Source organism: Heteronotia binoei, chromosome 17 (assembly GCF_032191835.1).
Source record: "Heteronotia binoei isolate CCM8104 ecotype False Entrance Well chromosome 17, APGP_CSIRO_Hbin_v1, whole genome shotgun sequence".
Lineage (NCBI taxonomy): Eukaryota > Metazoa > Chordata > Lepidosauria > Squamata > Gekkonidae > Heteronotia > Heteronotia binoei.
This window is the reverse complement of record NC_083239.1, coordinates 16,934,660-16,959,442: the sequence shown is the minus strand read 5'-3', so window position 1 is coordinate 16,959,442 and position 24,783 is coordinate 16,934,660. Positions and strand designations below refer to the sequence as shown.

The window sequence follows — 24,783 nt, the reverse complement described above, 5'->3', positions numbered from 1 at the left end:
AGATCAGTGAGTTTCCCAAACCAAACAGGAAATGAAGGGGAATGTAGTCTAGTACTTGAATGAGAGACCACCAAGGAAGTCCAAGGTTGATATGCAGAGGCAGGCAATGGTAAACCACCTCTGTATATTTCTTGCCTTGACAACTCCATGAAATTGCCAGAACTTGGCTGTGACTTTCCACCCCTAATACTTCTATCTTGATGGTCTTTACCACTCTCAGTAGCCAAACTCTACTCTGAATCTCAAAGCTGTCTCCAACTGGTGGTAGCCAAACCCAAGTGGGTGTGAACACTGGCACTACACATTTTTGTTTGTTTTTGAGCCACAAAGCAGCAGAAAGATCGCTGGCGCACCACCAGCTTAAGCAGTTGCTTATACCTATTCCTGTAAAAATACTTTGCTGTGTTAGAATGCCAAAGCCAGGGGAATAGAACCTGAATGTGGCGGGGGAGGGGGGATGCACCGCAAATATCTTCACCCCTGAGGATTTATTATTTGTTTTGTAATGCACTCTATTTATGTATAGAGTAGGCAATTTTTTCTGGCAGTATTTTGCCTTTATTACGCATTTGATGTATTTTAATTATTAACCAATAAACTGATTTATACATAAAAAAACCCCTTCACCCCCTTTTGAGCATACCCCCCCCCCAAAAAAAAAAATTGCTCTGTATGTGTACACTTGGGTTGAGGCTCAGCCATAAGAAAAATAATTTTTAAAAAAGGGAAAATTGCCCACCTTCTATTGTTAACCCTGTGAAATTGTGCATTGAGCAGTGTTACTAATCTCTCTCTCAATATATACACCCACACCCACAGAATATATTGAAATAAAACCTTTACAAATATTGAGAAAACATGTATAGTCCAATTCAATTTATTACAGTCAATTAACCAGCAATAACAATATACAAAATCTCATGTATAGTAATGATGTTTACTTTATTGAACAGAACATACCCCAAACTTTATTTAAAAGTTTATTTTTACATAGTTATTGAAATTCCACTTTAACATGAACTCTCCTCGCCACCTGGAGGATATCGAGTTGATACTTTATCTAGTTCTCCTCAAATGTGCCTACATTTACTTTTGCAACCGTTATCAGTGATCTTCTGTTGCACTCCCTTTATTGTGTTTACCTTCCTCTAGTACACAGTGTCCTTGACGTATTCCCACAAAAGGAAATCTAGCTGGGTTATGCCAAGAGACCAGGGAGGTCATAAGATTGAACCTCCCCTACTGATCCAGTGATCTGGAAATGTTGCATTAAAGTCATCTTGAACTTCCCTTCCCCGATGTGGTGGAGCACCATCTCATATGACATGAAGCTTTTCAGAGCACCAGAACACAACATAAAATTGCTGTAATAAATTGTCTAAGTTGTTTTACCATATGCAGAAAACTGTGTGATGTAACATGACCGCTCTGCAAGCAGCATTTATTCAAAGCTGTAAAGGTTTCATGAGAGAGCTAGATTCGAGTCCAGTCATTCTTTAGAAGTCAACAAGACTTCCAAGATATTAATTTTTGAGAGTCAGTATTCCAGTTGGAATGGAGGTCTCTGAGTCCTTATATCCCAATCAAAAGGCGTACAGAAGACACTCTGGATGCAGAAGTACAATGCACATTGTAGTCAAACAGATTACAGCAGAGGGGAAACGCCTGGGGGCAGAAAATTAGCATCTGTAGTGTGATAAGAATCCTATGTCCCTATTCAGCCCAGGTGATGTTCATTGTTCTGGAACTGTGAATGAACTCAAATTCAGTAAGCTCATGTTGTTGTAACCAGTGTTCCCTCTAAGCTGAGTTAATGTGAGCTAGCTCACGGTGTTTTAGCCTCCAGCTCAAGAAGAATGGATCCACAGCAAACTAATTTATGCAGTAGCCAAATTGCTCACTCATGATTTTAATGCCAGTGGCTCACAAAGTACAATTGTTGCTCACAAGGCTCTGTAGTTCAGAGGGAGTATTGATTGTAAACCCTCCACCCCGAAACGTTGCTATTTCAGGATTACCGCTCTGAGGACAGCAATGGAATGACTTGGAAGATTAAAATATTCTTGTACTGGAGTCTGTTGTGATTTTTAAAGTCAGATTTATGCCCAGAAGTGTCTCAGCTGCAGTAGGAGAAGGTGCTTGGATCTGGAACAGAGCTGCTGGTAAGGTGAGTGAGACTTGATTTCCTTTTCTAAAACTGCTGGGGAGCATTACCTAGGGTTGCTGTGGGACGTAACTCTGTGTGTCCTTGGTACCTGCTGGAGAGAAGTTTCTGATTGCTTTTGTGTGTCTTTTGTGTAGCTGTTACTGAGTGAGGAGAGCTTGTTTGCCTGGGGGTAATTGCTGGCCCCACCCTCTGCTGTTGCTCTAGCTGTTAAGTCAGAGGTGGGTGGGGGGTTGAGCCTTTAATTTGCAAGGCTCATCCTTGCCAGAGGCTTGAGCCAAAGGGCAAGAGCCAAAGGGCTAGTGGCCTGGGGGGTCTAGCTTGGGGGTTCTATAGATAGGTGGGTAGTTACCCACAAGTAGTTTCAAGTGGCAGTTGGTAGTGGGATTTAAAGATAAGTGAAGATAAAGAAAATTTTGAAATGGATTGCAGCAGTATGGCTGATGAGGGAGCAGAGGTAGTGACGTGTAAAGACTGTGGGATGTTTGTATTTTTACCTGAGAGTAGCATGAATTACACTTGCAGCAAGTGTAAGTTAGTGGAGGAGAAGATACAGGGACTGGAGGCACAATTGTCCACACTGCAGTGCATAAAGGAAGGTGAGGATTTTCTTGACAAAATACATGAGATGCTCTTGAAAGGACAAGAGGAGGGAGAGGAAATGGTATCTCAGCAATTAGAAGAGAACCCAACACAGGAGGAGGGTTCCTGGAAAAATGTAACCCGAAGGAGAAAAAAAATCAGGAGATGTTCTGAGCCCCTGCTGCTCAGCAATAGGTTCCAGGATCTCCCCACCGTAACTGATTTTGAACCACTGGAATAAGGCCTACTTCCCCAGCCTCCACGAAGCTTGAACAAAGTTTCTCAGGATCCTGTGGATAAGAAGCCTGGAGCTTCTGCTCCCCAATATAGGAAGAGGAAGGTGGTGGTGATTGGAGACTCCTTGTTCAGAGGGGTGGAGCCTAAAGTGTGCCGACCAGACTTGTCATCTCGGTAGCATGCATCCAGCATGTGACAGAAAGGATTGGAAGATTTATCAAGCCCACAGATTACTATCCTTTCTTGCTGATCCATGTGGGAACAAATGATACTGCCCATCATAGCCCTGAACGTATTAGAAAAGACTATGTGGCTCTGGGTCAGAAGGTGAAGGAGCTGGGCGTACATGTTGTGTTCTCGTCAGTGCTTCCTGTTGAAGGCTGTGGCTTAGGACGAGAAAGAAGAATACTTCAAATAAACGACTGGCTACGTCGATGGTGTTGTCAGGAAAGATTCGGATTTCTGGACCATGGCTTATGCTTTCGAGATGGTGGTCTTCTATCGGGAGATGGTTTGCACCTTACGGCGGTAGGGAAAAGGGTGTTTGGTAACAGCCTTGCTAATGTAATAAGCAGGGCTTTAAACTAAATTGTATGGGGGAGTGAGACAATAATTCAAAGCCTCGTATGATGCCAAAAACAGGGGATAAGAACATTAAAGATTTGCAGAGAGTGATGCATATGCTAGGTAATGTTAACTTGCAGGCTTGTATGGAAACCAAACCCTTGGGATGCATAAAACGTGGATTCCGATGTCTCTACACTAATACACAGAGTATGGGAAACAAACAGGAGGAACTGGAAGTTCTAATAAAGGAAGGAGACTATGACATAATAGGCCTTACTAAAACGTGGTGGGATGACACTCATAACTGGAATATTAGGATTCAGGGGTACAACTTATTTAAAAGGGACAGGCAAATGAGAAAGGGTGGAGGCATAGCAGTATACTTGAAGGAGGTATATACTTGTGAGGAAATATGTGAATTGGAACATGGCAGTTCAGCTGAGAGTCTCTGGGTAAAAATAAAAGGAGTAAGGAACAACAGTGATATTATTGTGGGGGTCTGCTACAGACCACCAAGTCAGGCAGAGGACTTGGATGAGATACTTCTACAGCAGATTGCAAAGTTCTCCAAGGGAAGGGATACAGTGATCATGGGATATTTCAATTACCCGGGCATCTGTTGGAAGACCAACTCTGCCAAAAATGAAAAGTCAAATAGATTCCTGACTTGTCTTGCTGACAACTTCCTTGCTGCAAGCAAAGAAGGAAACAAGGGGATCTGCTATCTGGGATTTGATTCTCACCAACAAGGAAGAATTGATTGAAGAAGTGGAAATAGGGGGTATCCTGGGCAGTAGTGACCATGTGATTTTGGAATTTACAGTCTTAGGAAAGGGAAAAGCTATACGTAGTCAGACTTATAGGTTGGACTTAAGAAAGACAAACTTTGATAAACTTAGAACTATGCTGGGTAAAATCCCATGGTCAGAAATACTTAGGAGGAAGGGGTTCAGGAGGGGTGGGAGTTTCTTAAAAGCGAAATACTGAAAGTGCAATCATAGACAATTCCTATGAGAAGAAAAAATGGAAAAAGCCTAAAGAAGCTGAAGTGGCTCCATAAACAGCTCTCTAAAGACTTGAGAAATAAAAAAGACTCCTTTAGGAACTGGAAGGAGGGCCTAATAACCAAGGATGAATATAAACAAATCACCAGTGCTTGTAGAGAAAAAATTAGGAAAGCTAAAGCTCAGTACGAGCTTAGGCTGACCAAAGATGCTAAAAACAACAAAAAAGGGTTCTTTTCTTATGTTCAGAGTAAGAAAAAGAGCAAGGACATGGTAGGCCCATTGCGAGGGCAAGTACATGAAATTGTAATGGGTAATGAAGAGAGGGCGGAACTGCTCAATTCCTACTTTTCCTCAGTCTTCTCTTCTGAGGGGAACGGTACTCAACATGCCAAAAACAGAACATATAAGGAGGGTATGAAGTTCCAACCTAGGATCAGCGTAGGGATAGTACATAAACACCTAGTTTCTTTAAATGAAACTAAGTCCTCGGGGCCAGATGAATTGCATTCAAGGGTTCTAAAAGGGCTTGCGGATGTAATTTCTGAGCCTCTGGCTATTATTTTTGAAAATTGTTGGAGAACAGGAAAGGTGCTGGAAGACTGGAGGCAGGCGAATGTTGTCCCCATCTTCAAGAAGGGAAAAAAAGAGGATCCGGATAACTACCGACCCGTCAGCTTGACGTCTATACCTGGAAACAAATAATCAAACAGTCGGTCCTGGAACATTTAGAAAGAATGAATGTGATTACTAAGAGCCAGCATGGTTTTCTCAAGAACAAGTCTTGTCAGACTAACCTGATCTCTTTTTTTTTGAGAAAGTGACTACCTTGCTGGATTGGGGGAATGCTGTAGACATCGTTTATCTTGATTTCAAGTAAGGCTTTTGATAAGGTTCCACATAGTATCCTTGTTGACAAGTTGGTAAAATGTGGTTTGGATGCTGTTACCGTTAGGTGGATCTGTAACTGGTTGACAGATCGCACCCAAAGAGTGCTTGTGAATGGTTCCTCATCCTCTTGGAGAGGAGTGACAAGTGGAGTGCCTCAGGGATCTGTCCTGGGACCTGTTTTGTTCAACATCTTTATCAATTATTTGGATGAAGGAATAGAGGGAATGCTTATTAAATTTGCAGATTATACTAAATTGGGAGGGGCTGCAAACACAGAAGAAGACAGAAACAGGATACAGGATGATTTTGACAGGCTGGAAAACTGGGCTAAAACCAATAAAATGAATTTTAACAGGGATAAATGTAAAGTTCTGCATTTAGGTAGGAAAAATCCAATGCATGGTTATAGAATGAGGGAGACTTGTCTTAGCAGTCTCTCGGCTTGGCTTCGCGAACGAAGATTTAAGAAGGGTGCAATAGTCCACGTCTGCTGCAGGCTCACTGGTGGCTGACAAGACCAATGCGGGACAGGCAGGTCCGGCCACAGTGGCTGCAGGGAAAAGTCTGATTTAGGGTTGGTGCTGTAGCAGTGCGATTCTTCCTCAATCTCCTTTTGTCCTCAAGACCAGCTATGCGTGCGTTCTCAAAAGAAGAGACAGCCTGGTGGATGGTGTGCCTCCATGCTTTGCGATCTGAGGCTAGGTCAGACCACTGGTGATGGTTGATGCGACAGGTGCCAAGGGATTTCTTCAAGGAGTCCTTGTACCTCTTCTTTGGTGCCCCTCTATTTCGATGGCCGGTGGAGAGTTCGCCATACAGGGCAATCTTGGGAAGGCGGTGGTTTTCCATCCTAGAAATATGCCCTGCCCAGCGCAGCTGCGTCTTCAACAGCAGTGCCTCGATGCTGGTAACCTCCGCCCGCTTGAGAACTTCAGTGTTGGTCACAAAGTCACTCCAGTGGATGTTGAGGATGGTGCGAAGGCAGCGCTGATGAAAGCGCTCGAGGAGTCGCAGGTGATGACGGTATAAAACCCACGATTCGGAGCCGTAGATGAGGGTTGTCATCACAACCGCTTTGTAAACATTGATAGCAGTAGTATGTGCGAAAAGGATCTAGGGGTCTTAGTGGATCATACACTGAACATGAGTCAACAGTGTGATGTGGTGGCTAAAAAGGCACATGCAATTTTGGGCTGTATCAACAGAAGTATAGTGTCCAGATCACATGATGTGATAGTATCGCTTTACTCTGTTCTGGTAAGACCTCACCTGGAGTATTGTGTTCAGTTTTGGGCACCACAATTTAAGAAGGATATAGACAAGCTGGAACGGGTTCAGAGGAGGGCGACGAAGATGGTGAGGGGTCTGGAGACCAAGTCCCATGAGGAAAGGCTGAAGGAGCTGGGGATGTTTAGCCTGGAGAGGAGGCGGCTGAGAGATGATATGATCACCATCTTCAAGTACTTGAAGGGCTGTCATATAGAGGATGGTGTGGAATTGTTTCCTGTGGCCCCAGAATGTAGGACCAGAAGCAATGAGTTAAAATTAAATCAAAAGAGTTTCCAGCTCAACATTAGGAAGAACTTCCTGACAGTTAGAGCGATTCCTCAGTGGAACAGGCTTTCTCAGGAGGTGGTAGGCTCTCCTTCCTTGGAGGTTTTTAAACAGAGGCTAGATGGCCATCTGACAGCAATGAAGATCCTGTGAATTTAGGGGGAGGTGTTTGTGAGTTTCCTGCATTGTGCAGGGGGTTGGACTAGATGACCCTAAAGGTCCCTTCCAACTCTATGATTTTATGATTCTTTTATGTAGGGACCTACCTGTTTGTCCAAGGCAAAAAGTAGAAGAGCACTGCCAATATTTGATGGCATATATAACATTGGAAGATAAGCAAGTGACCAAACCAGAGATGGTATGGCTGGTGTTATTAGGTCCAGTGATAGTGTTGTCAGAATGAATATGGGGACAGAGTTGACTTGTTGCAGGCCCTGATTCTAGAGTCTGTGTCCATGTCAGGTAGGGCATTATTGTGGGTGAGAAGTTAAGTTTAGAAAACTCTCTGTGACCAAGAAAAGGTTTCCCTCCCAATATCTATGAGAGAGGAATATCATTGTCCAGCACAGGCTGAAGATCATTAATGATGTGCTGAACTGGTTTGAGCTGAGAGCTGTATGTGTCCACCAGTGCTGTTTTGTTATTGTTTTGCTGTCTCGGAGCAGGTTACCCTTTGAAATTTTTGTGAGAATATATGAGTGTGTGTGTTTATATACACCCACCCACCCACAAACAAAGCAATTATACTAATGAACAGCAGCATCACTAACAATGCTGGAAGACTGGAATGGAACCCTTAAAACAAATCCTGCTATTTCTGCCTTATTCCCACTCCGGAGTAAAACTCTGCTAACTTAGCTGGCAACCAAAGGACAGATTATCTCGTGTGGGCAACTGTAGCCAAACTCTTAAAGCAAACATAAGGAAAAGAGGGCTTGATTTGTATCTTCCCTGTGTACTAAAAAAGACAGACAACCCACGCTCCTATTAATTGTCTAGTTAACCTGAAGGTTATTGTAAAGGAGCAGCATAGAGCCTGAAATGGAAACATTGGCAATTAAAATTATTGCTGGCGTTTAAAACTAGATTGGAAGAGGCACTAGTAAGTAAATCTTCTGGAATGGTCACATTCTGGTGATTGATTTCCCGTTTCTGGACACAGAGGTCCTATTTTACTGCAGCTGGTTGCCATGTTGCAGCCTTCAGATTCAACATCAGAGTGGTAAGCAAAAAGAAAACTGGGGTGGTGGGTGGAGAGGTGTCTCCTTGATGGAGAAACTGGAGTCAGTACAACTAGACAGCCCTGTTCTGCTAACTAGGCAAGAGAGCAGGCCAGTCCTGAAGCTTCATGTTACCCAGAAAGCAACACAATCCTGAAGCTTCATGCTGCCAAGGTAGCAGAAGTGTCATGTCTCCAGCCAATCAAAGACTCTTCTGTATCTGAAGAGAATTTAGAGGCTTCGGCATGCTCTCACACTCTATGATTGCATCATTAGGATATGCCCGAGACTCAGTCAAGGAGGTTCTTGTTCAAGATCTAGGCTCCTTAACAAGAAAAGAAGAAGGAGAAAGAAGAAGAAGAAGAAGAAAGAAGGAGGAGGAGGAGAGAAAAAACCCCAAGAAAATGCAATGCACGTATTCACTGAAAAGGAAAATGGCCCCTAATGTCAGACAACCTCCCTAAAAACTTACACACGCGCACACACACATCTTTATTATTGGACTTATCTGTAACTGTATGCAAATGAGAGAAAACCCTTCTTTTTTAATGGTATACCAAAAAAAAAAGAACCTTGTATTTGAGTAAATTCAGTAGCTTGTGCCTTGAAATCAAGAGGAAAAAATAAAAAATTAATCTCAAAGTTCCCAGGACCCATTATCTCCAGAATCATGTTGTCCTTAGCAGAGCACAAGCTTGGCTTTTAAAACTCAACTGGTCCACCAAATGAAACCTGCTTGGGATCGTTATCAGCCATGCTTGAAGACAATAACTCAATTGGGCAACCAGACCAAAGGGGAGGACTCATACCTACGCAGATGGGTAGAGGCTGATCCCAGGCACGCCGTTCCCCCGTCAAGCAGACCAGTGCACGGCTCCCTCGCAGCGTGTAGCCAGGGTCACAGTTAAAAGAGACTGAGCTCCCTGCAAAGTGGCCCTCGTCACGGACTTTGTACCCAAACTGTGGGACACCGGGATCCTCACACTTGATCAGCTCAAAACCTGAAAGGAAAGCAGAAGCAAAGGGCAGCTTGCTATATCAGATATTCAACCTGATATTTCCAGTGGCATCCACCAGGTTCCTAGGGGTACTCCAAGGAGCTCAAACTCTCAGGCTGTTTGCACCAGAACCCGTCTTAAAATATTAACCGATTTCGCACACTGCTCACCTCGGCTTCTGCATTGCAAACGGAAATCGCTAAAACCCAGTTTCTGTTTGCGAGGCAGAAGCCGCATCTCTTCCTGCTCCTCCGGCGCAGATGGTGGGAAATCCGACCAGACGCTGCGCAGTGAAGAGGGACGTGACTCCGAGGTGAGCTGTGTGCGAAATTGGTTATTAAGACCCAAGCCTATATGGAGCAGAGTAATAGCGACTAAGCAAAGTTGAAATAATAGAAGGTAACAGTTAGGGAAAAAGTGGTCAATGAAAACAGACCCTCTGTGTCCTTACTGCTGCTGAAAGACTTACATTGCTACACTGGAGAGATAGAGGTCCACCTCCAGTAATCCAGTGGATTGAGGACTTTACAGCTTTATGGCATACTGATAGAGCAATATCAACATGTGGCAACTGTGTACAGGTATATTTTTAGATATTTGGAAACCTTTTCTAGACTTTATCTGTAGACTTGCCAGCACTGTTATATTTTCCTATATTTTTTATTTCTCTCTGGGTCGCAATAATTTTTTTTTAAACTGGTTGTGAGTTGCATTTTAAAAAAAAAATTAAAAGAAGAGAGTGCACCTAAGCATGTGCAGAATGCAACAACGGCTAATGTGTCTGGATTTTAAAAAGTGATTCCAGGACATGTTCTCAGGCAGCCCTTTTTATTTTTGAAATTAAGCAGCAGGGATTCCCTCTGCTCCATTTGAACAGGGCCTAGCTAAGCAAGTAAGCAACTGGCGGCACACAGACATTTCTTCCTAGTTGCACAAAAGAATTTTTCAGCATCAGTCAAATTCTTCCCCATTTTATGTGTATGTGGGGGGACTGCAGAAATGCATGGTCTCTTGCCAGCCATTCTAAGAAAGTGTGGCTTAAATTCAGGTTTCTCACTTTCCTCTACTTCCCTGGTCAGCAACAGCAACTAAAATTTTTAACTGGGACTATGTTTAGAACTGAAGGATGAGCAACACTGGACAGCTGATCTCTGAAGACTCTTTGATCTTATTGACACTGGTGAGGTGAAACAATTTTAAAAAGTCCTTTGATTGTGGTCTCAGCTTGAAATTGAGAAGGCAAAGCAGCATTATAATAATAATAATAATAATAATAATAATAATAATAATAAATTTTATTTCTATCCCGCCCTCCCCACCTCAGCAGGCTCAGGGCGGCTAACAACATTTTATAAAAACATACAATAATAATAATAAAACCTTTAAGTTTAACAATATAAAACATCAACAATAAACTTAATAACATTAAAAACCAGTTCAATAAATACAGTTATTCTGCGGTATAGTTCTTCAACCGCGTTGGCGGCTCCTTAATTTCTGATCTTCCTAACAGTCCGGGTGTGCAAATTTGAAAAGGACGGTCTTGCAGGCCCTGCGGAACTGCTCAAGGTTCCGCAGGGCCCGCACCTCCTCGGGGAGTCGGTTCCACAGAGTAGGAGCCGCAATCGAGAATGCCCGTGCTCTGGTGCTCTGATATTTTATCTCCTTCGGCCCGGGAATGGTCATTAGATTTTTCCCGACTGACCTCAGTGCTCTCTGGGGTTCGTATGGGGAAAGACGGTCCCTCAGGTAGGCAGGTCCTCGGCCATATAAGGCTTTAAAGGTAACGACCAACACTTTGTACTGGACTCGGTATACAATCGGCAGCCAGTGCAGTTCACGCAGCCCCGGCTGTATATGCTCCCGTTTTGGGAGTCCCAGCAACAGCCTGGCTGCCGCGTTCTGCACTAGCTGCAGTCTCCGAGTCCGGCACAGAGGTAGCCCCAAGTAGAGGGCATTACAGTAGTCTAGTCTTGAGGTGACCGTTGCGTGGATCACTGTTGCGAGGTCCCGGCGCTCGAGGAAAGGGGCCAACTGCCTTGCCCGCTTCAGATGGAAGAATGCTGACTTGGCAGTGGCTGCTATCTGGGCCTCCATTGATAGTGAAGGCTCCAGTAAAACACCCAGGCTCTTTACCTGGCGCGCTGCTTTCAATAGCGCACCATCGAAGGCCGGGAGAGCTATTTCCCTTCCCAGAGCGCCGCGACCCACGCAAAGGACCTCTGTCTTCGCTGGGTTCAGTTTCAGCCCACTCAGCCTGAGCCATGTCGCAACAGCCTGTAAAGCCCGGTCGAGATTCCCTGGTGCGGAGTCGGGCCAGCCGTCCATTAGTAGATAGAGCTGGGTGTCATCTGCATATTGATGGCAACCCAGCCCAAACCGCCGGGCAATCTGGGCGAGGGGGCGCATATAGATGTTGAACAACATCGGGGAGAGAACTGCTCCCTGAGGCACCCCGCAATCCAGTGTGCGCCTCCGGGACCGTTCCCCCCCAATAGCCACCCTCTGTCCCCGACCTAGGAGAAAGGAGGAAAGCCATTGCAAGGCCGACCCCTCAACCCCAATGTCGGCGAGGCGGCGCGTCAGTAGCCGATGGTCGACTGTATCGAATGCAGCCGACAGATCTAACAACATCAGCACCGCAACGCCGCCTCGGTCCAGTTGCCGTTGGAGGTCATCCACCAAGGCGACCAGCACCGTCTCCGTCCCATGGCCCGGCCGGAAGCCCGACTGACATGGGTCCAGGACAGAAGCGTCATCCAGAAACCTCTGAAGCTGCAACGCCACAGCCCTCTCAATAATTTTACCTAGAAACGGTAAATTAGACACCGGTCGATTGTGAGAGATTATTCTGAGTTCAGGGACAATGCTGAGGGGCAGAATAGACTCCCGAGCATCAGGTGCCTATTCTTATGTAATAATAATTAAATGGTGGAAAGATGCAACTAATTTATGGCAACCCCTTTGCAGAGTTTTCAGGGGAACAGACGAACAGAGGTGTCTTGCTGCTGCCTGGCTCCGCACAGCAAACAGGTCCTCTGTGATGGTCTCCCATCCAAGTACTAACTGAGGCTGACCCTTCTTAGCTTCCAAATTCCAGCAAGCTCAAATTAGTCTAGGCCATTCAGGCTGCCTTTGTATGGTATCCTAATTCACATTCTGTATTTTACTTTTTAACCGATGCATTTATTGAAGGTCTCCTGGGCAAGGAAGGAGACTGACAGAAGGCTTAGAGGGATCTTTTTAAAAAAAAAAGAACAAGGAAATCTTATTAAATTGATCTGTTAAACTATACATAACAACAATACTTACTAGATTTTTGGATAATGAGAACAAAAGAACAAAATGATATGGGGGTGAGAGTAGCTATCTGCAGAAGAATAAGTGGACTAATCATTTTTCAATGAAGCAATTAACAACTGGCAGATTCATATGAACCAATGGAAATGAATAAAAGGAAATTTGCTTATATCTGAAGCATGGCTTGAATACCCTCTTCCCGAGTTCTCAAGAGGAAAAGAAGTTGAGACCAAGCCTTTTTTTAAAAAAGAAAGAAACAAAGAAAAAGACTTGGGAAGTTACCCTTTGTATTTCTGTTCCAACTCTTCTCTCTACATAGAAGCTGTGAGTGACTTCCATTTGCTATCTAGACAATCTACCATTATTACAAATGGGCTATGGAAAAAATTCCTTGTGACTCTAGAGCCATGTTCAGACATCACAAACATACCATAACTTCTGGTGGTGGTGTGAGTCTGCATTAGATACCTGACAAAGGGAGCTTAAACTTTCAAAAGCTTACACTCTGGGAATCTTGCTATTCTTTAAAGTGCTACTGGACTCAAATCTGACACCATAAACTTGTTCACAATGTGTACGAGCCTAAAATGCTTCTGTTCCCTCTCTTTGTCCCTTCACGTGTTACACTGAGATTGATTCCTGGATTATGGATCTCCAAAATGAAGCGAACTTCCAGGTATCATGTTGGTTCAAAGGAAAATCCAGAAACTAAAAGCCTCATTGTAACACCTTTTCTTATTCTCCAGAAAAGAATTCCCACCCTCTTTTGTGTCATTTGATTTTCCTAAAAAAAAGAAAAAGGAAAAAAAAAGGATTGCATGACTTTCATTGTGAGTTTACTAAGCCTTTGAGCACAATGCTGTGCTGGAGGGAAAGGGATGGTGGGGAGAGGGAGGTTGCAAGAACTCAGTTGAATACAACCTGATTCCTTTGCATATGTCTGTGCAATCCAGCCTTGGACTTACTAGAAAACTGTAGTTCAAAGCCCTGACTGGTGCTGTTGCCATCTGAGATGAATTCAAGCCACATGGTGCTGGAAGTGCTGTTGATGCTGAGGCCCAACATCTCCCCTCGGGTGAAGGAACCCAGCAAGCGGGCAGAGTTATTATTGCCGTCATAGATCTGGAAAAGAGAGAAGAACTGCATGTGAGGATGGGTTCCCCTTCTTGTCTTGTACGCTGAATCTCTTGTTGGTTTCTAACTTGCAACTGGACTCAAATCTGTTTTCCTTGCTTATGTTACTGATGGTCTTATACATACACCTGTCAGTGAGGCTGGACCAGTTTTCCCCAAATAATAACAATAATGGTGTGCCATCAAGTGGCAACTAACTCATGACGACTGCAGAACATGTGGTTTTCACAGAAAGAGATGTGCAGAGTCAGTTTGAGGTTGCCTTCCTCTGCACAACAACCCCAGTCTTCCCATCCAACTACTAGCCATGGCAGATTCTGCTTAGCTTCCAAGCTCTGATGAGACCAGGCTACTAAGGCTATCTCCAAACACAGCTTAGCTTTTTCCCACAGGATTTGTTTGTTGGTCCCTTATTTGAGGGCACTGGCTAAGCTCCCGCTTATGATCCCATGGGAGGGCCCTGCTTACCACATTTGAAAGGGCCAGGTGTCATCCTCCAATAAGCCAGGAAAGGGAGTTGTGCTCATGTTCCACTGAAGCTGTGTGAAAAGACCCCACTGACACTCAAGAGGTGACCTGGGGACAGGGCTAAAGGGCCAGAGAGAAGTGGGGAATGGGCAGTTGCCAAGGTGATGGCCTTGATTGAAGCCTCCACTAGTTTTGAAAACCTATTATCCTAGCAACCAGGCTTGCTTGAGGCTTCAAGGCCTGGGAGAATTGCTGGAAAAGGGGGCAGGGTTGGTATGTGGGATATAGGCACTGTCAACCCCAGGGCAACTCACAGCAAACCCAAGAGAACAGGGCAAGAACATGCAGAAGGGAGAGTGATATAAGCTCCCTCTGGGCTAAGGCTGAGGCCTAGGCAAGGACATGGGCCCATGAATCAAGGCACCGTGCCCTTTCCACAGGAGCATATGGCACACACTGAACCAATTCTTTCCTTCAAATGACCAAGAAAGCCCAACCAGGGCTAGGGCTATCCAGGTGGGAGGAGTCTTGATTTTCAGTGGGTGAGTGGGGAGTCATCAGGATCAAGTTTAGCACCTTTATTTTTATCCATATGTGAATGCTTGTGCCATTCACCCTTTTATGGAGATAACTAGGTCAAGGGCTGGCCTTACCGCTCTGATCAATGTTTGTGTAGTCAGTTATATCTCTGTGCAATATGAAATAGGGGTCTTTGCAATTTACAAGCACCCCCCCATTTATACCCCCAACCTTCCCACTGCCACGACGCGGATTTTGCTAGCCACACTGGCATCTTCAGATGACATATCTGGCACATCTTGTTCCAACCATGCTCCTGGTCTCTTCTTGAAATGCTAGGGTGGTTTTTTTAAAGTACTCAAAAGCTCCTCACACCAATGAAATTCCAGCCGGAAGAAGAAGCTGGAGGGAGGAGACAGCTACTATATTGCAGCCAGCTCCTCCCCCAGTATCCTGATGTAGGGACACCTGTGTACTCAGTCACCTGCCTCCTCCTGGGTGAGGCAAAGGTGGCCCCCACCTACAGTTGCCATTCAGCTCTGTGGGTGGGGGAGTCATGTTGTTTTTTAAAAGGCAGGTAGGGGAGAAAGAGAGACTGATTACAAGAAAGATGAGCAAATTCAGAAGGTTTTTTTTTTAAATTATGGGGTCCCATATTCCAGTTTGAGGTTAAAGGTGCTCCCCCCATGATAGAGTACACTCTAGGGTGGTTTCCAGCAAGAGAAGAAACCGTGGTGGAGACTACACCATTTGTGACACAGAAATAATATCAACACTCGTTTCAACATTAAAATTATGCCAGAGAAAGCAGATACTCTACTCAGCAAATCTGAAGCCTACGGAGCCTTTCTCCAACCAGAAGAGCCACTGAAATTGGAAGGAGGAGGCTGTTTGGTGGCTGTCAAGATGCCCCTTGACTTATTATGACCTCATAGGGTTCAAGGCAAGAGATGTTCAGAGGTGGTTTGCCATTGCCTGCCTCTGTGCAGCAACCTCGGACGTCCTGGGTGACCTCCCATCCAAGTACTAATCAGGGATGACCCTGCTTAGCTTCCAGGATTGGATGAAATCAGGCTAGCCTGAGTCATCCCAAGTCAGGGCAGGAAGCTCTTTACTGAAGAGGCCAGCTTCCAACTTTGCTGAGTGGAATAGTATGATGCAGGCCACTATTCCCACCCCCCCCCCAGGGGAGAAAAAACTGTTGAATTAAATCAATCTATATCTATATACATGTTTCATGATGGTGTTTCCTTTGGCACTGTTTTGAGAAAATCTGCACTGCCAGATCTATTTGCAACCAATGAACTTCACCCTGACTGTGACTTTCCACTTGCTGAGGCTGTGAACTCCACTTGGGATTAAGCAAATTGGATTTGAGCTGATTTTTCCATCAGGCTGTTTGTTTAACCTGCCTGTAAATCTCTCCTCTTTCACCAGATGAGCAGTTATTACCTTGAGGATGTCCTTGGCCTCCAGGTTGAAAGAACGGGCTTTCAGCTGGATTCCTTTTCCTGGCTGTGTCTGGATGGAGTAGATACATTCATGGTTGTTGTTGTAGTTGAGGGGGTAGTTTGGGGACAACAGAACGCCTTGAGTGCCGGTTACGGAAGACCCACATTCCGCTACAGAGAAAAACAGAGCGACTGAATTTTAACATTTAGAGGATGCACACAGTATAAAGTGTGAGCATACATCTCAGTTTAATCTGTGTCTGGTTATGTAGAAACACTGGACAGATGTGTTTGAGTGTGCATCTCAGTTTTATCTTGTAATCTGTATTTGGATATGTAGAAACTCCAGACAGATGTACATACATTCAGAGTCTTGAGTAAACACACAGTGAATGTCAAAACTTCAATGAATTATAGAAAAGTAGCAGTGCTGGATGATCAGGGATCTCAGGTGCTCCTAGAATTCCAGTATTTCCTCTGGCTAGTCAACACAAGAGCATAGGTACAGTGTGCTGTATCAGTCCAGAAGCCCACCAAATCTAGCATCTGGTTTCATGCAGCAGGCAACCACTAACAGGACACAGAGGCCGAGGCCTTTCCATGATGCTGCCCTCCAGCCCTGGTTTTTCAGAGGTTTGCTGCTTCTGACTAAAGAGGTGTTAACACCTTTAGTTACCATAGACAGTAAACACTGATGGACCTCTCCTCCATGAATCTGTCTAATCTATTTTTACAGCCAGCTACGTCAGTGACCATCACTATGCCCACCAGCAGTGAATTCCACAGTTTGATTACTAATTGAGAAAAGAAGAGTTTCCTTTTTATCTGTCCTGAACATTGGTTGCCCCCAAAGAACTTATAGGCAGTCCAAGATCTTGAAATCCCATCCAGTTTAGTTCCAGACTATTGTTTGGGGGCATCAACACTTGGACCAAAACTCCCATTCAGTCAAGTAACTTTATCCCACTGCAAGAGGCAGAGTGACTGGCCCTTATAAGCAGGAGATGTCCCTGCAGTGAGGCAAGGTGATCAAAAAGGGAAATGGAAACCCAGAGACTCTGATTCCCCATGCACAGAATTCCCATTGTTCCTCTTCAGTGTCCAGCCATTCTTTCCTCTCCAGCTCCATCTTCCTTGATTTAGTAAGTCTAAGTTGTAGCCCCAGATTTCAGGGTCAAATTAAAGGAATTTCTCCCAGGTAAAAGGTCCTATGTGGGGCAGCTCATCTTCTTAGATAGGCTTATTGCCAATATCAGCTTTTCTCACTCAAAAGGAAACACATTTGGTTTATAGAATGAGAGGGCTGGAAAGTGAACTTATGAAACTGTCATATACTGAATCGGGTCTTTGGTCCAACAAGGTCAATACAGGCTATTCAGAACAGCAATGGCTCTTCAAGGGCTCAGGCTGAGACTGACTGTAACTTGCATCACTTACTGCTTAGACCTTTTAACTGAAGATATCAGGGACTGAACCTGGGACCTTCTGCATGCCAAGGAGATACTCTGAGCCACAACGCCCAAAATGGCCTTTGGATCCCTTGGAATGAAAGTACCGGAGCTCAAAAAAAGGGGGAGGGAGTCTTGTAATAACCAATTTACAAGCATGCCATTCCCAAAGTTTTTAGGAACAGAACCCAAACTTCAGCATTTAGTATCAGCTGCTGAAACTCTCACCTGGCTCCACTTGCTCCCTGTCATCCCACCTGCCCTTCCTGTCCCACTTACCTGGCTCTACTAGAAGGTATGTGACATGAGCTGGGTTGGGAGGTCCCCCAAACCAATTTCTGTCACATTAATGGGGCTAGATTCAGATGACACGTGCAGTGGGGAGGAACGACTTCAGCATGTGGGGCAAAAAAGGCCTGACCACAGCTGTATCAGCTTGTATTGTCTAGCTGAGCCCTCATTGGTAGAAGGACAGCATGGCAAGATCAAGAATAAAAGTGATGACAAGAAAGCCTGAACCTTCCATATTTCATTTCAATCCCTCTTTTCTCCCTGTGCCACACCGCCTCAACACAACACAACGCACCTCATTTGAGGGCAACAACAAAACCCCCACAACCCTACACAGGGCCAGCCCACTTCCCCATGGAACATTATGGTACAGTAGATTGCCCAAGCAAAATTAAAGCACGTGACCACCTACCAACACACCTTGGCAGAGGGGAACTCCACACACGCCGTCGACCGCCCAGGCAGGTAATACGCGAGACACCCTCTAGCCGGTATCCAGGGAAGCAGGAGAAAGTCAGGACATCCCCCACGCCAAACTGGAGGCCCTTGCGGATGCTGTAGGCTGGAACCTCGGGCTCATCACAAGGTTCTAAGTCATACTCTGATAGATAGACACAAGCCATGACTTTACCAAACAGACCACAATCCCTCAATTTGCTTTTCTTCCACCTTCAGGCCTAACTGATGCTGAAAACTTGGTTCTTCAAACTGTAACCACATCAAACTGCAAGCACAGCCTCAAATGTCACTGCACCTGATGTAGAAAACCTGATCTTCTCTTCATGAAATGCTAGGGTGTTTTTTTTTTTAAGGTAAAGGGAATTGTCTTTGTATGGAAGGGCTTTTAACAGATGAGAACAGGTGGTCTGTATTATGCACTGGGAAACAATCCGGTACTCTACCTTTCTTTTTTGGACCATGCCACAGATGTTGCACTGCAAAGAGGTTTTATCTGGCTCCTGGGAGGCTCTGCCAATTTTTAATCAAGGTTGATTTTTTTTTAAAGAAAGTTTGCTCAGAGCTTCATTTGTTAGGAAAAAGTTGCAGTGAATTTAACAGTTACTGCATTCCATGGAGGCAGACAGAATGAGATGCTCAGGGGAGGTCCAGGTGCAGATGTTCAAGTCACAAGCATCTTTGACAACAGAACAACAATGTTTCAAAGGGAGACTGTAGTGTGAGGCCATCAAGTTGTGGCCGCCACCAAATTCATTAGCTAATCTGAGTGTCCGGAATTTAGGTTTAAGAGAGATCAGAAAAAGCCAGCTCCCTACTAGAGGCTGGATGCTGCTAGCTTTGCCACTGGTGAAATGTGGAGGAAAGCTTAGTTTTGAACACTGAAAAGGCTATACTAAGGTGATTACAGAATGGCACTTTGGGCCAACTCAGAGATGCCTCTGAATTCAGCCCCCAAACCCCCTCCAGATGGCAACATCTGCCACCTGTCCCTGTCCCATACTCACCCCGTCCTCCAGGCCGATCCACCCAGATCAAAAAGCTACCACTGCCAAAGCAGTAGCAAATGTTTGGGCCAGCTGCCTCCTCAACGTCCAGATGGAGAAGGGCGTACATGAGGCAACTTGGCAGTGTGGAAGTGCCAAGCTGCCCTGAGTCATTTCCAGCTTTTTTCCCCTTTACAGGCCAGTCAGAGCGCTTGTGCGCATTACAAAAACCCATTACAAAAAACAGAGCAGCAACTTCTGAGGCACCTCCCCGTCTGGAGGCGCCCGGCCGCCTGACGGACGGGATGGGGCCACCTCACTGGGGACTGCGTGGAGGCTCCGGGATGGGTCTTTTTGGGCTGCCCCACTTTTGACCACCTCCTAGCCACCCCAGAATGCCTGTCTGCCCTAGGGACCCATGTAGATAAAAGCCAAGAGGGTTGGGGGCTACAGTGAAGAATACAATAGTCCTTATACTATGACAATTAATCCCCAGCAGGGGAGGTCACATCTAATCTAACATCATCTTTTGTTCACTTGATTGAACTTTGCATTCATTTGACTGGACCTTGTTATTCACTTATGCTCTGCATGGAAGTACAACACAGTTTCTGCCATCTCTTCCATTGTTTGCTCTAAATTTGCAACTGGGGAGGGGCTGAGCAACAGACTAATGCAAATCATCTCTATGTCCCCCCACACCATAAAAGAACAACCAGCCCTACCTGAAAAGGTGATGTTAAATCCTTCATAAGAAATAGAGAAGTCTGAGATAAAACGGATTTGAGCCGAGAAGTTCCCAAAGAGGCCAGCGCTGAAAGGGGCGGGCAGGCGGGAGCCGGTGAGCTGCTTTAGTGGCTGGCTGAAGCTACCGTTTTCCGTAATCAGCAAGTAATCGTGGCCGCTTTCCAAATGGAAGGTATGAAAAGTGAAGAACACACCTGTGGAGCAATGCAAAGGCAGGAGAGATTCACTAGACAGAAGACAAGGAGCTCCAACAGATGACAGGAAGATCATGAAACTAGGATGATGCACTGAAAACAACAGCAACACTCCTGCATCCTCAGGTTGCCTTGGGGTGGCGCAGGGAAGGGAGGGGAGGGGAGGGGGGCTTTAATACTTCAAAATTCCACTGATGTTTGCTATCGGAAATGGATTCTTCTGGTCTTCTGATATCATTTTAAAGAAGATGTGTCCTTTAAACCCAACCTTCCCTTGACATTGATAAAAACAAGGCAGAGAAGCCTGGTTTCAATTAACAAACCTGAGTGGAGGTTGTAGAATTAATCCCCCCTTCCTTCCCTGAAAAATCCTGAGGCATACTAAGGCTGTGTGAACTTGCAATTTGCTTTTTATGAACAGACCCAAATTTGTTTACTCTATTTTAGCCCTTGGGGGAAAAAAGCAGCAGCATGGGTAAGAAAGCACCTTCCGTTGCAGCACCTACAACTTCTGGGCACAAGCATCAAAGTTATTCAGAACTCTTCACCTGGCGTAAAACGAGCTCTTCCCTTCAGAAAGGATGTGGAAACTAAGATATTATGCAAATGAACATATTTTCCAAAATGTGATTTTTTAAAAGAGAGAGGCTATTTTACATTATTTGGTTTAGACACTGAGAATAAACTGTAGGGAAACATTATCCTGGCAGGCAGGATTTTAGTAGATATTGCCCATGCTTTCTCAAGCATACCTTTCCATTTATCAGGGCTGAAATCCTGCTTTCTTTTAATGAGATGTTGAATTACCATGGGAGCTTGTCCAACCTTCCTGTGGGATCACAGCACAAACAAGGCCCTGACTTCAAACCTCACTGAATCCCAAGGCCATGAATTCAGCTGGAGAAGGCATGGTTGGAAACTTGCAAAGCATTACTTGGGAGTCAGTGGGACTGAGTCTAAGTAAATGCTTCTGATGGTCAAGCTGCACATCTCTTTTTGGAAATCCCTGTAGGAAAATCTCCTGCTTTGAAAGCATGTCAGCCCTGGTTAGCTGATTTAAAGGCTGATCTAACAAATTTGTTACTGGCCTAAGGTCACCCAGCAAGCTTCCAGAGAACAGTGGAAATCTGAACCTAGGTCTCCTAAGGCACTGGAGCCAACACTGCTAGGGCTGGAAAGTGCTAGGGTTTCCAAGGCATGAGAAGAATGTAGGTTATCTGCCGTTGCCTGCCTCCAGGGTCTTCCATCCAAATGCTAACCAGGGCTGACATGCTTAGCTTCCAAGATCTGATGAGACCAGGCTACCTTGGGCCAACCAGGGCAGGGTGGAGCCCACAGTACCGTATCGCAAACATTGTTTTGGCAAAGGCTGAGGATGGGTGGAGGACTTAAATGCTCTTGCAAAGAGGTGGAGATACAAGCTCTTGGGCCATCCAGGAGTAGGCTATCAGTTCTTAAAGATGCAGCGGCTCATCATGGCAGTTAAATACTATAGAAAGGTTGGGGTGATTCAGGGGGTTTGGAAGTATCATCTGGGGGAAGAGCTCAGATGCTGCAGTGGGCTCTAGGGAGAAGGGGTTCAGTGAAGCACTTGCAACAATCCTGCAAGCTTGGTCCTTATCATTTCCCCTACATCATAGAGGGGAGTTGTGATAGAGGAGATTGTGGCTTGTCTGAGTGGTGATTTGACAAAAGAGGTAAAATTTGAACCCAGAACTTCCTGATTTGTCTGTCTGCTATAACAGCTCAAGCCACACAGCTAAGTGTTTCATATCAAATGCAATGCTCTTCATTCAAACGTATACCTCCAACTGGGATGCCCAAATGAGTCTGGCCATGGTGAGTAAACACAGTGGTAAAGGAAAGACATTTTGTACTTTTATTCAGCGTGAGACAGCCAGCCTGAAAACAGGTCAGGAGTCTGAACTGGAATAAATCCTGGCTGCTTGCTTTGCATCTCTTTTTACAAAACTGGGGCCGGGAAGAGAAATCAGTCATGTTGGTTCTGAATTATCTAATCTCTTAGCAAATATGCTGGAATTTGTTTCATTCTTCCTGAATTGTCCTAATAACTTAGAAACAGATTTATTTTTAAACTGTAATTTTATACCTCATTAGTCCACAATGTAGATAAGTTTTCTTGGCAACACAAAGAATAAATTGGAAACGCAGGGGGGGAAAATCACAGTTGGAGGGAGGAAGAGCCATGTTATCACTAATGTGCTAAAATGTAAGTGAAAACTACAGCTGAAAAAAAACTATTCATGTTTTCTCCCCCAGAAAAAAAAAATCAATTCCTTGAGAAAAATCCTCCTGTTTATTGCTTTCTTTTGGTTCTGAGTCAGTAGCTGTCACTTGCCTTTGGTGATGTCACTACAATGTTGCACCTGATTGGCTATGAAGCACACGTGTGACATCACTGTGTTTACTTCAAGGTGATGAAGACTGCTGTCTGCCCCTAGCAACTGGGCTTTTAATTTATTTACTTCATTTATACCCTGTCTTCTTCCCCAACAGTGATTGTGCTTCTCTCTTCCATTTTATCTTTACAGCAGCCCTGTGAGAAAGGCTGATCTAACAAGTGTGTGACTGGCCTAAGGTCACCCAGCAAGCTTCCAGAGCACAGTGGAAATCTGAACCTGGGTCTCCCAGATCCTACTTTGACACTCTAGTCACTACACCACACTGGCTCAGGCACATTTGTGGCTTGAGCTTCCAGCCCTCCATGAATTTGCCTAGCCCTTTCCAAACCAGCCAAGGCTCCAATTCTCCGGGTTCATGGCAGCATGGAAGCCACATGGCACAGCTAAGCACCTGGATACAGGAACCTTGTGGGCTGGACCTAATTGCATGGCTCCTTCCTGCTCAATGATCAGTGCATACTTTCATGCGGGTTTCCCCAACAGACCAAACAGAGACTCCCACCCCCAACTGCTGCACATCAGAAAAATGGCATGGGGAAAATTTATATGTGGTACAGTTGCAATTCAGACTGAATGCTATTTGTGCATCTTAATGAATGACACTCTGGATAACACCCAGCTCTATCTCCAGATGGGCTGCCAGGCTGACTACGCCCCAGAAAATCTGGACCGGGCATTACAAGCCATTGTGAAATGGCTCAGACAAAGTCGACTGAAATTGAATCCAGCAAAGACGGAGGTTCTGTGCCTAAGCTGGGGCGGCCTGGAAAGAGAGATCCCTTTACCGACCTTCGATGGGGCGCCTTTAGTGCCAGCTTCAAGGGTTAAGAGTTTAGGGGTACTCTTGGAGCCTTCATTATCTATGGAGGCCCGGGTGGTAGCCACTGCCAGATCTGCATTTTATCACCTTAAGCAGATAAGGCAGCTGGCTCCATACCTGGAGTGCAGCGACTTGGCAACAGTAATCCACGCAACCTCGAGAACAGACTACTGTAATGCCCTCTACATGGGGCTGCCCTTGACTCAGACTCGGAAGCTGCGACTGGTGCAGAATGCTGCAGCCAGGTTGGTATTGGAGCTGCCTTTACGAGTGCACATCCAACCTGCACTGGAGACGCTGCACTGGTTGCCTGTGGTGTTCCGAGCTCAGTTCAAAGTGCTGCTCATGACCTTTAAAGCCCTACATGGCTTGGGACCTGCCTACCGCCGGGACTGTCTTTCCCCACACAAACCCCAGAGAGCACTACGATCAAGTTCATTAAATCTGTAGAAGATCCCCAAGCTAAAGGATGCCTGTCTGACTACTACAAGGGCAAGAGGCTTCTCCGTGGCTGATCCTGCCCTCTGAAATGCCCTCCCTAAAGAGACCAGGGCCCTGCGGGACTTGCCACAATTCCGCAGGGCCTGTAAGACATATGTGTTTAGGCAGGCTTTTAATAACAAACTGGAGGCGCTCCTAACATCTACAGGGGTGCACAGTACCCACCATCCCACAGCACTAACATAAATTATTTGACAGAATGCCATCTGAAACCGAAACTGTATTTAAAATTGCTTTTAATATTCTAATGTTTTATTTATTTATTTATTTTATTCCACATATCCTGCCCTCCCCACTGATAATTAATTTACTGTAATAATTTAAATTTGTTATCTATTTGTTAATTGTTAGCTGCCCTGAGCCTGGTAGGGGAGGGCGGGATATAAATATAACAAAATAAATAAAATCCTTGCCTGGTGCCGACACTCCAGACTCAACCTGCGCACTCTGTAATGCTGCGCTGGCAGGAGCCCAACGGTCAGGGGTGGAATTCTAGCAGGAGCTCCTTTGCATGTTAGGCCACACACCCCTGATGTAGCCTAAAAAGAGCCTTGTAAGCTCTTGGAGGATTCACTACATCAGGGGGTGTGGCCTAATATGCTAAGGAGGCTCCTGCTAGAATTCCACCCCTGCCAATGGTCGTTCTTGTTCTCTCTTCCATCTTCGAATGACAGCTTTTGGTACAAGGACTGGGTTCTTTTTAAGATCGGTGCCTTAGGAACATTGCCACTAAAGGACTGTTTGGTGGTAAGCAAGGGAAGGGAGGCTGCTGACTGCAAAGTGCCCCTGTGCACAAAGCCCAGCTAACCTCTTTGGTGCTTTGATAGC

The 24,783-nt window shown here is 45.2% G+C and overlaps 1 protein-coding gene across 2 annotated transcripts in view; it reads right to left on the bottom strand.

Moving 5' to 3' along the window:
* CSMD2 (CUB and Sushi multiple domains 2) overlaps positions 1–24,783 on the bottom strand; it is an 831,733-nt gene that overhangs the window by 199,309 nt on the left and 607,641 nt on the right. For both annotated transcript variants that reach the window (XM_060257873.1, XM_060257874.1), the window contains 5 exons: positions 19,996–20,211; positions 18,241–18,429; positions 16,091–16,260; positions 13,483–13,639; positions 9,029–9,220 (listed from right to left, as the gene is read on the bottom strand). In XM_060257873.1, the coding sequence (XP_060113856.1) occupies positions 9,029–9,220; positions 13,483–13,639; positions 16,091–16,260; positions 18,241–18,429; positions 19,996–20,211 (924 nt within the window). The remainder of the gene's footprint in view (positions 1–9,028; positions 9,221–13,482; positions 13,640–16,090; positions 16,261–18,240; positions 18,430–19,995; positions 20,212–24,783) is intronic.